Source organism: Podarcis muralis, chromosome 6, assembly GCF_964188315.1.
Source record: "Podarcis muralis chromosome 6, rPodMur119.hap1.1, whole genome shotgun sequence".
NCBI lineage: Eukaryota > Metazoa > Chordata > Lepidosauria > Squamata > Lacertidae > Podarcis > Podarcis muralis.
Genome location: NC_135660.1, coordinates 33428075 through 33441035, shown reverse-complemented (window position 1 = coordinate 33441035; position 12961 = coordinate 33428075). Strand labels below are relative to the sequence as shown.

At 47.0% G+C, this 12961-nt stretch overlaps 1 protein-coding gene across 1 annotated transcript; it reads left to right on the top strand.

Moving 5' to 3' along the window:
* The first annotated feature begins 5570 nt into the window (after window positions 1-5570).
* Window positions 5571-10833, top strand: MRI1 (methylthioribose-1-phosphate isomerase 1). The gene is made up of 6 exons (XM_028731024.2): window positions 5571-5743; window positions 6887-7128; window positions 7213-7382; window positions 7857-8033; window positions 8920-9144; window positions 9906-10833. Exons 1-6 carry the CDS (start codon window positions 5612-5614, stop codon window positions 10037-10039), a joined length of 1080 nt encoding a protein of 359 aa, XP_028586857.2. The 5' UTR covers window positions 5571-5611; the 3' UTR covers window positions 10040-10833.
* Window positions 10834-12961: the final 2128 nt, after the last annotated feature.

The following is a 12961-nucleotide window of genomic DNA, read 5'->3' as shown; positions in this document are numbered from 1 at the left end:
TTTGATCCTGGAATGTCTTGCTTTTCTTTAGGACATCCCTATTTTCATTGGAGAAATGTTGGAGGAGATGCACCACTGCATCTCTCTGCCTCTGGGTCCAGGTGAGTGAGTAGGCAGTGACACCTACTGCTCCTTTTTCTTGATCTTGTCTCACACTCTCTAGCCCAGAGAGAGAGTAGACAAACAGGAAACAATGGCAAAAGGAACAGCAGCAGAGCCAGGGGGCTCTGGTGGGTCAGCTGTGGGGCCGTGGTGATGAGGCGTGTGTGCCAGTGCCAGGCTATTTTGCACCCTAAGCAAAGCTAACTACTTGTACCCCGCCCCCCCCCCCGGGGGGGAAATTGCTAACTTCAACTTTCAAACACAGATCTCTCATAGGAAAAAAAAAGCACAAAATTTTAAATTGCAAGAATACCTTTTCTAAATAAGATCAGGATGGGACTGTAAGATTTAAAATTAAGTTCATTTTTACTGTGTCCAGGGCAGCTATCTACCAGTTCCATCTGGTACACAGGCTGCCTTCTGGCGGTTCTCTCACTGCAAGATGTGATGTTACAGGGGCCTTCTCGGTAGTGGCACCCGCCCTGTGAAACACCCTCCCACCAGATGTCAAGGAAATAAACAACTACTTGAATTTTAGAAGACATGTGAAGGCAGCCCTGTTTAGGGCAGTTTTTTATGTTTGATGTTTTATTGTGCTTTTAATTCTGTTGGGAGCCGCCCAGATGGGTGGCGTATAAATAATAAAATTATTATTACGACTACTATTATTATTACTATTGTTATTATTTACAGATCAACTCTACAATGTATCTATTTTGTATATACTTGAACAACAATTCTGTCTCGTTTATTATTTACTTCCAAAATGATAAAATTCTTCAAAATACAAAATAAAGGTAAAATACTATCAGTAATGCACAAGATATAGCAGAAACTAATCTGTATAAAGGTGTGCCCCTACAAAGTCAGTACTGTGCCCCTCTGAGGTCTGTGCCCTAGGCAGTTGCCTCGTTGACCTAGTGATAGCCCTGTGGGCTGCAGCTGCTGCCCAAGAATACTAATCTCCTCCGCCGGCACTCCCCCCCTTCAGAACTCTGCTAACAAGTAAGTACCGTCAGATCGCAGGCATCTTTTACCAGAAATGAGAGAACCTGTGCTACAGCTTTCAGATTGCATGGTTATCATCCCACGCTTCTATTTGAACGAAAGTTGTATCCTTCTGCTTTAGGGATTGCTCCTGGCTCAGATTTCAGTTCTGCTTCCAATGCTTGAAACTAGCAAAAACATCGCATGCTAAGACGCATATTTTACCATGCATTATTTACAAGGCAGCATATTTACGTAGGAAGATAGCCTTTGGCAATGTTTAGGGGTGTTATCAAAACTCTGCAATGAGCAGGTAGGCAGGGAGATGAAAACAGGTACACATTGTAAGGCTCCTATTAGTATGCCAAGGCTCAGTGCCTAGATCTGTTCAGCATGACTGTGATTACATTCACATGAGGTACCATTATATGTACTCCGCAGGTTTGTGGGACACATATGTGCACTTGCTGGGAAACTCTTTTTACCTAATAATATCTTCTGTTTAAACTGCAATAATAAACATAACTGATTAGGGAGTACCGTAAGTTCCACTGAACACAGTGGAGATGCATTTCTGAGTAAACGTGCATAGGATTGCATTGTAAGACACGTGCACCTGCTATTTTGGGATAGATAAGATGGTCAGCAGGATCCCTAATGTCTGCACTCTCTTCAGTGGAAAGTAATTAAACAGCTTTCATTCAGCAAATGCGCAAACGATGCATCTCTTAATGCAGTCCATTCGCAACACTTCAATAAATCACAGGCTAATGAACAGGAGTGCTCAGTTTGTTTTAATTTATTACATTTTAATCTCATCTTTGTCACCAGAGGCCCAAGTGTCCTGTGGCTAGGAGTACCTTTTACCAGTTTCGTCTGGTTCGCCATCTGCAGCCGTTCATGGCCAGGGATAGCCAGACCATGGTAGTCCATGCACTGGTAACCTTGAGGCTGGATTACTGCAAGGCGCTCTGTGTGGGTCTGGTTTGGAAGCTTCAGCTGGTGCCAAATGCTGCGGCCAGATTGCTGATGGGAGCTTCTGGTCGAGACACCATGTTGACACCATTGTTAAAAAAGCTGCAGTAGCTGCCCACCTGCTTCTGAGCGAAGTTCAAGCTTCTTGCATTGATTTACAAAGCCCCGAACAACTCAGATCCAGGATACCTCAGGTATCACCTGAACCCTTATATCCCAGCTCAATCAATGAAATAATTTGCAGGAACATCTTTGGTCATACCCTGAGTTGGTAAATAATAATAATAATAATAATAATAATAATTCATTATTTATACCTCGCCCATCTGGCTGGGTTTCCCCAGCCACTCTGGGCGGCTTCCAACAAAAGATTAAAATACAATAGTCAAATATTAGAAGCTTCCCTAAACAGGGCTGCCTTCCGATGTTTTCTAAAAGTCTGGTAGTTGTTTTTCTCTTTGACATCTAGTGGGAGGGCATCCCCACAGGATGGGTGCCACTAACGAGAAGGCCCTCTGCCTGGTTTCCTGTAACTTGGCTTCTCACAGCGAGGGAACCACCAGAAGGCCCTCGGCGCTGGACCTTTGTGTCCAGGCAGAACGATGGAGGTGGAGAAGCTCCTTCAGGTATACTGGACCAGGGCCGTTTAGGGCTTTAAAGGTCAGCACCAACACTTTGAATTATGCTCAGAAATGTACCGGGAGTGAATGTAGGTCTTTCAAGACCAGTGTTATGTGGTCTCAGCAGCCGCTCCCAGTCACCAGTCTAGCTGCCACATTCTGGATTAGTTGTAGTTTTTGGGTCACCTTCAAAGGTTCCCCCATGCAGAGCGCATTGCAGTAGTCCAAGTGAGAGCATGCACCACTCTGGTGAGACAGTCTGCAAGCAGATAGGGTCTCAGCCTGTGTACCAGATGGAGCTGGTAAACAGCTGCCCTGGACACAGAATTGACCTGCATCTCCATGGACAGCTGCAAGTCCAAAATGACTCCCAGGCTGCGCACCTGGTCCTTTAGGGGCACAGTTACCCCATTCAGGACCAGGGAGTCCTCCATACCTGCCCACCTCCTGTCCCCCCAAAACTGTACTTCTGTTTTGTCAGGATTCAACCTCAATCTCTTAGCCGCCATCTATCCTCCAACCACCTCCAGGCACTCACATAGGACCTTCACTGCCTTCACTGGTTCTGATTTGAAAGAGAGGTAGAGCTGGGTATCATCCACATATTGATGAACACCCAGCCCAAAACCCCTGATGATCTCTCCCAGCGGCTGCATGTAGATGTTGAAAAGCATGGGGAGAGGACATAACCCTGAGGCACCCCACAAGTGAGAGCCCAGGGGTCTGAACACTCATCCTCCAGCACCACTTTCTGAACACGGCCCAGGAGGAAGGAATGGAACCACTGTATAACAGTGCCCCCAGCTCCCAGCCTCTCTAGATGGTCCAGAAGGATGTTATGGTTGATGGTGTCAAAAGCTGCTGAGAGATCCAGCAAAACTAGGAAACAGCTCTCACATTTGTCCCTAGCCTGCCGGAGATCATCGACCAGTGCGACCAAGGCAGTTTCAGTCCCATGATGAGGCTTGAATCCCGACTGGAAGCTTGTTCGAACAAGAAACCAAGCCTTTAGTGTCATTGGCCCAGTCCTGTGGAACACCTTGCCACTAGAGATTCAGTGAGCTCCTTCTGCGTCAACTTTTAAACGCCTGCTGAAAACTTTTCCTTCAGCCAGGCCTATGCAGGCAAGTAAGAGTACATCCATCCCGTAAAATGGTCAATTGATGTTTTTAATTTCTTTTTTGCTTTTAGCTTGTTCTTAACTTTTTATGATGTTATTGTTTGGTTTTATATCGACACAAACTTCTGCGATATATTTTTATGATGCAGCGTTATATAAACATTCTTACAAATAAATAATAAATCAGCGGTAGACGAATAGAAAAGAAGCAGCAGCAGCAGCGAGGATCCTTTGCCCTAGTGGAGCTTTTGGGGTCAGCAGAGGGGCATATTCGCAGGAACTTGAAAATGGTTCTTTCTAGGACCCAGCGCAGCTTCTCGGCCGCGGGCAGAAGCACCCACGCGGGCTGCTTCCTCTCCGCTTCTCGCTCCGCCTCCCGCAGCCCAGCCTCGGAAGCAGCTATGAGTTTGGAAGCGATCCGCTACCGCAGGGGATCCCTGCAGATCCTCAACCAGCTCCTGCTGCCCCAGCAGAGCCTCTACGAGGAAATCGGAAGCGTCGAGGACGGCTGGAGAGCCATCCGCGCCATGAAGGTGCTACGACAGGGAAGGGGAAACGCCTAAGGGACCCGAGCGATGCTGCTCCCCGGCTGTGGTCTCGCACCTTTATCAGCTGCACAGCAGGCAGCGGTTCAACAGGAGAAGCTCTTGCCACGTGGAGGGGCAGTGATAGGGGAAAACAACTCCCTTTTGAGTGCCAGCCCGCAGTTTGGGCGGTAGAGCTGCGGGACTGTTTATCATTCGGATAAAGGAACCCCGACAAAGAGTGGCAGGCAGAGGATCCAGAAGTGAAGGCATATGAGCAGGATATTTCCCCCCCCCCCCCGTATTGTGGGGGGAGGCAAAACATTACTGGCCGAAAAGAATGGGGTTCATCGTGTGCAGAGGTGGATTTTCTTTTAAAAAGGCAGGACACTTGGTTTTCTCCTTCGTGGCCAAAACTAAAGTTTGTAATTCCTGCTCACACGAAGAGTTCCATCTGTTTAGCAGTCGCGCATTCAGAGTTGAGCTCAGGGGTCTGAACACTCATCCTCCAGCACCACTTTCTGAACACGGCCCAGGAGCAAGGAATGGAACCACTGTATAACAGTGCCCCCAGCTCCCAGCCTCTCTAGATGGTCCGTTATGGTTGATGGTGTCAAAAGCTGCTGAGAGATCCAGCAAAACTAGGAAACAGCTCTCACATTTGTCCCTAGCCTGCCGGAGATCATCGACCGGTGCAACCAAGGCAGTTTCAATCCCATGATGAGGCTTGAATCCCGACTGGAAGCTTGTTCGAACAAGAAACCAAGCCTTTAGTGTCATTGGCCCAGTCCTGTGGAACACCTTGCCACTAGAGATTCAGTGAGCTCCTTCTGCGTCAACTTTTAAACGCCTGCTGAAAACTTTTCCTTCAGCCAGGCCTATGCAGGCAAGTAAGAGTACATCCATCCCGTAAAATGGTCAATTGATGTTTTTAATTTCTTTTTTGCTTTTAGCTTGTTCTTAACTTTTTATGATGTTATTGTTTGGTTTTATATCGACACAAACTTCTGCGATATATTTTTATGATGCAGCGTTATATAAACATTCTTACAAATAAATAATAAATCAGCGGTAGACGAATAGAAAAGAAGCAGCAGCAGCAGCGAGGATCCTTTGCCCTAGTGGAGCTTTTGGGGTCAGCAGAGGGGCATATTCGCAGGAACTTGAAAATGGTTCTTTCTAGGACCCAGCGCAGCTTCTCGGCCGCGGGCAGAAGCACCCACGCGGGCTGCTTCCTCTCCGCTTCTCGCTCCGCCTCCCGCAGCCCAGCCTCGGAAGCAGCTATGAGTTTGGAAGCGATCCGCTACCGCAGGGGATCCCTGCAGATCCTCAACCAGCTCCTGCTGCCCCAGCAGAGCCTCTACGAGGAAATCGGAAGCGTCGAGGACGGCTGGAGAGCCATCCGCGCCATGAAGGTGCTACGACAGGGAAGGGGAAACGCCTAAGGGACCCGAGCGATGCTGCTCCCCGGCTGTGGTCTCGCACCTTTATCAGCTGCACAGCAGGCAGCGGTTCAACAGGAGAAGCTCTTGCCACGTGGAGGGGCAGTGATAGGGGAAAACAACTCCCTTTTGAGTGCCAGCCCGCAGTTTGGGCGGTAGAGCTGCGGGACTGTTTATCATTCGGATAAAGGAACCCCGACAAAGAGTGGCAGGCAGAGGATCCAGAAGTGAAGGCATATGAGCAGGATATTTCCCCCCCCCCCCGTATTGTGGGGGGAGGCAAAACATTACTGGCCGAAAAGAATGGGGTTCATCGTGTGCAGAGGTGGATTTTCTTTTAAAAAGGCAGGACACTTGGTTTTCTCCTTCGTGGCCAAAACTAAAGTTTGTAATTCCTGCTCACACGAAGAGTTCCATCTGTTTAGCAGTCGCGCATTCAGAGTTGAGCTGATGCAGCTCCTGTTCAAAAAGTCGTTCGCAGGAAACTAGCGTGATAGGCAGGGTTTGTTTCTATTTATAAAGACAGGCCTGAGGAGCCTTTGACCTTCCAGATGTTGCTGAACTATAGTTTCTTGTTGGGGTCGATGAGAACTACAAAATGGAGTGTTGGGGTGTATGGGAACTGTAGTGCAGCTACATCTAGAAGGGCTTGAAGTTATCCATACCTGGTTTACAGCATGTGAGCTCTTCTCCCCCCACTGAAGGTCTGAAGTAATGCAGGCCAACAAGAACTGACCACATACAATTCTGTTGTGTAACTTGCTAATTGCTATCCATGTTCTTTAAATTGTTTTCTCCTAAAGTTCCCATATGAGGCCATTAAAAATCAGTTCCCTACGGCACATTCTGTGTTAGGAGTGACATAAAAAAATTATCACATGTAATCTACATGCCAGTTGAACTGTGTGCAGCATTGCCATGTGCCTTGTGGAGAAGTCACATGTGTTCAAGTGCACTTTGCACATGCTAGAAGGATCTGCCTCCCAAACAAAAATGCTTTTCAGCTGCCTGTTCTGGGGCAGGCTGTAAGAAGCCCCGAGGGACAAATTAAAGTGAATCACAACTCCTCATTTCCTGTGTAGTATGGCGCTTACACTCCAGTTTCCTTTCCCTTAGGTGCGAGGTGCTCCAGCCATCGCCATTGTCGGCTGCCTGAGTCTTGCAGTGGAGCTGCACACCAAAGGAAACGCAGAGCAGACTGTGGGCAGCCTTGAAAAATTTGTGGCAGACTCGCTGCGCTACCTAGAGAGTGCCCGTCCTACTGCTGTCAACATGGCCCGGGCAGCTCAGGAGCTGGGCCACTTTGTTCACCAGGAGGCCAAGCGTGAAGGGAGCACTGCGGAGAGTTTGCAAGAAAGGTGAGGGCTCAACAGCTTCCCAATCTCCCCACACCTTTTGTTTTTAGGTGAGAACACGCAGGTCAATGTAACCTTTTGTCACAGTGTGATCAGCTGGGCGGAAGCCATGTTGGATAAAGACCTGAAAGACAACAGAAGCATCGGGGAGCATGGGGCACGCCACCTCCTGCAGCACATAGGGAAGGACAAGGTGACTGTCATCACCCACTGCAACACAGGCTCACTGGCCACTGCTGGGTATGGCACTGCGCTTGGTAAGTTATACAGTGATACCTTGGGTTACAGACATTTCAGGTTACAGACTCCGCTAACCCAGAAATAATACCTCGGGTTAAGAACTTTGCTTCAGGATGAGAACAGAAATCGTGCTCAGATGGCGCGGTGGCAGCGGGAGGCCCCATTAGCTAAATTGGTACCTCAGGTTAAGACCAGTTAAGAACAGACCTCTGGAACGAATTAAGTTCTTAACCCGAGGTACCACTGTAGTCTGGAAGCGTCACCTAAGCTCAAGTACAAAATCTCTCAAAGCATGGGGCACCTTTCCCATGAGTGGTGGTTCCCTCTCCCAACCCTCTCATATTTTTCTCTGGTTCCCCACTGTCCCTCCCCTGGCAGATAAAGGAAGGAGCTAGGAATCCTAGCTGCCCTTCTGAAAAAAACAAGGTTGTATATGGAGTGACAGCTGGCACCTTCTCCCTAGTGTCAATATTCATGATGTTGCTTTTTAGGTGTCATTCGCTCTCTGCATGCTATGGGTTGTCTGGAGAAGGTCTACTGCACAGAGACGAGGCCGTACAATCAGGGAGCCCGGCTGACTGCTTACGAGCTAAAGTATGAGGAGATCCCTGCATGCCTCATTACGGACAGCATGGTGGCCGCGCTCATGAAGCGGCTCGTTGGTGCAGGTGAGCGCTGGTGTGCTTCTCTCTCTCTTGTCTAGTTTGGCCCTTAGTGTTGCATTTTGGTTTAGCAAGGAAGCTTGATATGTAGCAATCAGGCTGCCTTCTGGAGGTAGTTTTGCTATTGGAACAACTGTTGGTGGCTCGAGCATCTCTTGAACACGGAGGAAGAACAGGGACAATTTAGCCAATGTGGCACACTGGTTTGAGTGGGGAACCCAAGTCTGAGGACGCAGGCCCTCTCAGGGACCCAGGACATTTCCAGCTTTTGAGGCCCTTAAGTCAGTGGCAGCTAGTGTCCTCTGGACCTGGCAGGGCTGCTACAAGGTCACAGGGGTGTGGCCAGTGAGGTCACAGGGGTGTGGCCAAGTTCTGCATTTCTACCCCATCCTCCTTTCTTGTAAACATTCCACGGACACTTAAGCACTGCGATTTTACGATTACTTAGCACTCAACTAAATTGAGAAGTGTCTTACTGTGGTTTAGAAGCGGTGCCTGCTGTCAAAGTTGCTCCTCTGCTGAGAGAAAAGTTATGTGGCCTCCACCCGTTCTGATTCTATTTTTTTATCATCTTCCTTTGCAAAGATACAGCGGACACTTAAACATTACAGTGTTATTAATACTTGGTGCTTAAAGTGTCCTTCCTTGGTTCAGAAGGGCTACCTGCTGTCGGTGTCTAGAGTGGGCTCCTCTCACACTGAATTCCATGGGGATTGCTTTCTCTGTCACCTGTCTTCCAAGGTTAAACATGCCACAAATTATTAGTATGAGCACTGCTTCACCCATCCTGTAATGGGGAATTTCAAACGGAATCAAGTGCAGCATGCAGCTGGGATTTTGTTTGATGTGTATGGGGCTTGTCATCCTTTTTTTTCTTTCTTTTTTACCCCAGCTGTCATCGTGGGAGCAGACAGGGTTGTTGCCAATGGAGACACTGCGAACAAAATCGGCACCTATCAGCTGGCTATTGCTGCAAAGTACCATGGGATCCCCTTCTATGTGGCAGCACCCAGCACCTCATGTGACCTGACCTTGGAACATGGCGGGAAGATCATTATTGAGGAGAGGCCAAGTGAAGAAGTGACGCACATCAATGGTGTGCGGGTTGCAGCACCAGGTACCGAAGCGTGGGAAGGATGTGTGCAAAGAAATAGGTCATTCAGTAGGACATTTCCATCTTCAGTTGCAGTGCTTTTAACAGGTGGACACACCAGGCTCTGTACAGTGGTACCTCAGGTTACAGACGCTTCAGGTTACAGACTCCACTAACCCAGAAATAGTACCTCAGGTTAAGAACTTTGCTTCAGGATGAGAACAGAAATCGTGCTCCGGCGGCACAGTGGCAGCAGGAGGCCCCATTAGTGGTGCTTCAGGTTAAGAACAGTTTCAGGTTAAGTACGTACCTCCGGAACGAATTAAGTTCTTAACCCAAGGTACCACTGTACTCCAGTTTTTACATTAAGCCTAAAAGAAAGTCAAGGAAAAGTGGCTCAAGTATCTCAGAATCCAACAGACAGCTACTTATCTTTGGCCAGGCATGGCCATCCTGTGACCTTCCCAATGTTAGACTACAACTCCCATCATCCCTTCTCTTTCCAGGGGCAAAAATGCATGGGCTCCTTTGGAAGGGAGAGTGGAATGCAAACGTAACAAATGAATAAATCAAAATAAGCAAGCCTTTCCATCTCCCATAATGTTTTGATTTATGATTTAGGGACAAAACATCTCTGAGCTCTTGTGACAATGTGCCTTTTCTTTTGAGGTGTCTGCCTTCTGTTTGCAACACTGGGATAATGAAACATAGAAGCAGAGGTTGAGGGCGTTGAGCTAGGACAACCTTTATGCTGTTGGACCGACTGTATTCTTTCTGCTTCCTAGGCATTGACGTTTGGAACCCAGCCTTCGATGTCACCCCTCATGAGCTGATAACCGGTGGCATTATCACTGAATTTGGTGTCTTTGCTCCCGCTGAACTTAAAGCAGGACTGACACAGGCAGCGAAGAAAGTCTGAACATGTTGAGCTGGGCTGCTTTCTGGATTTCTGGAGAAGAGTGTGACGAGGATGAATCAGCTGGAGAGATCAGTATTTGAGCTTGGTGGGATATATTCCTAATTCAGCTCTCTGGCTTTGTATTTATACACTTGTCGATAAATACTCGTTACCATTCCGCCAAACCAGTGGGGTCTATGCAAAGGACACATACTTTACTTGTGTCTTACGTTGCAGATTGGAAATCCAGATCAGAAGGGTTGTTCGTGTTTCCATCCAGTTACAGCATCTGTATTAAATAATACAGAGGATGGTGATCCGGCTCCTGAGCCATTTGTGGCTCTTTAAAGCCTTTGCTTCTGCCTCAGCCAAGAGAGATGTTCCTTTTTTACTGGAGCAGCAAAGAAGAGTTTGAGACTTCTTTCTCACTACACCCTTAGGGCACAACTTACATCCTTGCATATTCTTTAGCTCCTTCGAAAGAAAGCTGTGAGGTTCCTCTTTGCACAAAAGCAAAATTAATACATGTGCAAGCTTATCTGCCGAATTGTAGCTAGCTGCTTTGGTTTTGCACTCTGTATTTTGCATATTCCCTTTTTTGCTTTGCAGTGTACCATGCTAAAATAGACTTCCTTTGACACAATGTGAAATTGTATGAATTCTGCATTCTACTATTATTTGGCTAGATTGGTGGGCACTAGGGTATCGGGGGGGGGGTCACACTGTTGATCTGCTTTTCTCAACTGGACTGTGTAGTGCTTTTAAACAGACTCATTCGTTTTTCTAACAAATACAATAAAAATATTTAAGCTGAATTTTATGTTTTAAACACATGTAAAAAGCATCGTTGAAGGCTTTGTCCTGAAAGGCAGCATATAAATGCCAGGAGTGAAACAAAATAAATGGGGGGGGGGCTGGTGTAGGAAGAGGTAAAAGAGTGGGGTGAAAATCCGTGTTCTGACAATACCTTCTGTAGTATGTAGTAAGAATGTAAGACTTGATTTTCTGTACCAGACTAAATTTACATCAAATCCAGCACTCTTGTCTTCAAGCATAGCCCACCAGCGGCTCCTGGGAGGCTGTAAGCAGGGCAACAGCCATGTTCAAATATATAAAAGGATGTCATATAGAGGAGGGAGAAAGGTTGTTTTCTGCTGCTCCAGAGAAGCGGACACGGAGCAATGGATCCAAACTACAAGAAAGAAGATTCCACCTAAACATTGGGAAGAACTTCCTGACAGTAAGAGCTGATCGACAGTGGAATTTGCTGCCAAGGAGTGTGGTGGAGTCTCCTTCTTTGGAGGTCTTTAAGCAGAGGCTTGACAACCATATGTCAGGAGTGCTCTGATGGTGTTTCCTGCTTGGCAGGGGGTTGGACCCGATGGCCCTTGTGGTCTATTCCAACTCTATGATTCTATGAACAGGAGGGTAGCCATCCCCCCTTGTTTGGTTGTCTGCTAATTAGAGTGAAATTGTTGCGGAGTTCGTATAGGGAACATGAAATATTTGCTCAAAAGAGCTTTTCTATTTTGTTTCCCTTGTAGGGCACACGGTTATTATTTTATGAATTTTTTAAAGTAATACTATGTAATGTATTATATAATGCAGGTGGCGCTGTGGGTTAAAGCCTCAGCACCTAGGACTTGCCGATCGAAAGGTTGGCGGTTCGAATCCCTGCGGCGAGGTGCGCTCCTGTCGTTCGGTCCCAGCGCCTGCCAACCTAGCAGTTCGAAAGCACCTTCGGGTGCAAGTAGATAAATAGGGACCGCTTACTAGCGGGAAGGTAAACGGTGTTCCGTGTGCTGCGCTGGCTTGCCAGAGCAGCTTTGTCACGCTGGCCACGTGACCCGGACGTGTCTGCGGACAGCACTGGCTCCCGGCCTATAGAGTGAGATGAGCGCACAACCCTAGAGTCTGGCAAGACTGGCCCGTACGGGCAGGGGTACCTTTACCTTTACCTTTATGTAATGTCAAAACATCATTCTCCCCTCCAAAGTTACACTAATATGAATAGGTCTGCTAAGACTTCAGATGGCCTTGTTTAATTATTTCTTCATCGTCTTAATTTAACAATTGTTCCCCTAAAGTCTCACTTGTTTAGTTCTTTGACCCAAGAAGCTGTGATTCTCTGCACAACTGTCCTGTACCCTACTGGTTTTGACTCAGGAAATCTGTACAATACCCCTGTTTCCTGTACTCCCATCTTGAGTACATTTGCATGGCTGAAAAGTCACATTGATTAGCTGTTTATTGCAGAGGAGATGGCAAGCTTGAAAGAGAGTGGCTTGACTCAAGTCCTCCTGTGGATTCGTTGCCAAGTTCAGATTTGGCTGTAGGATTTTCTTGAGCTACTTTCAGCAGGACTTACTTTCATGTATGATCAATATACATGATGCAGGAGAGCTGGGAAATGCCATAAAATGGAGAGTTTTGTAACATTTCTACTAAGTACCTAAAAAGCTATCTAATAGCTGTTCCAGCTGCTAGCTCTTCTTACTCAAAAGATTTTCCATGAATTTTAGAGAAGGCTCTTCAGTAAACCTCAATTTTGATGAATATGGAGATATGAACAGCATAAATAAATTTAGGAAGTTCTTTGCTAGGATAGTGCAGTAACTAATAATAATAATAATAATAATAATAATAATAATAATAATAATAATTTATTTATACCCCACCCATCTGGCTGGGTTTCCCCAGCCACTCTGGGCGGCTTCCAACAAAAGATTAAAAATACATTAAAACAGTCCTTAAAAGCTTCCCTAAACAGGGCTGCCTTCAGATGTCTTCTAAACATCAGATAGTTGTTTATTTCTTTGATATCTGATGGGAGGCCATTCCACAGGGCGGGCACCACTACCGAGAAGGTGCTTTGCCTGGTTCCCTGTAACCTCACGTCTCGCAGTGAGGGAACTGCCAGAAGGCCCTCAGCGCTGGACCTCA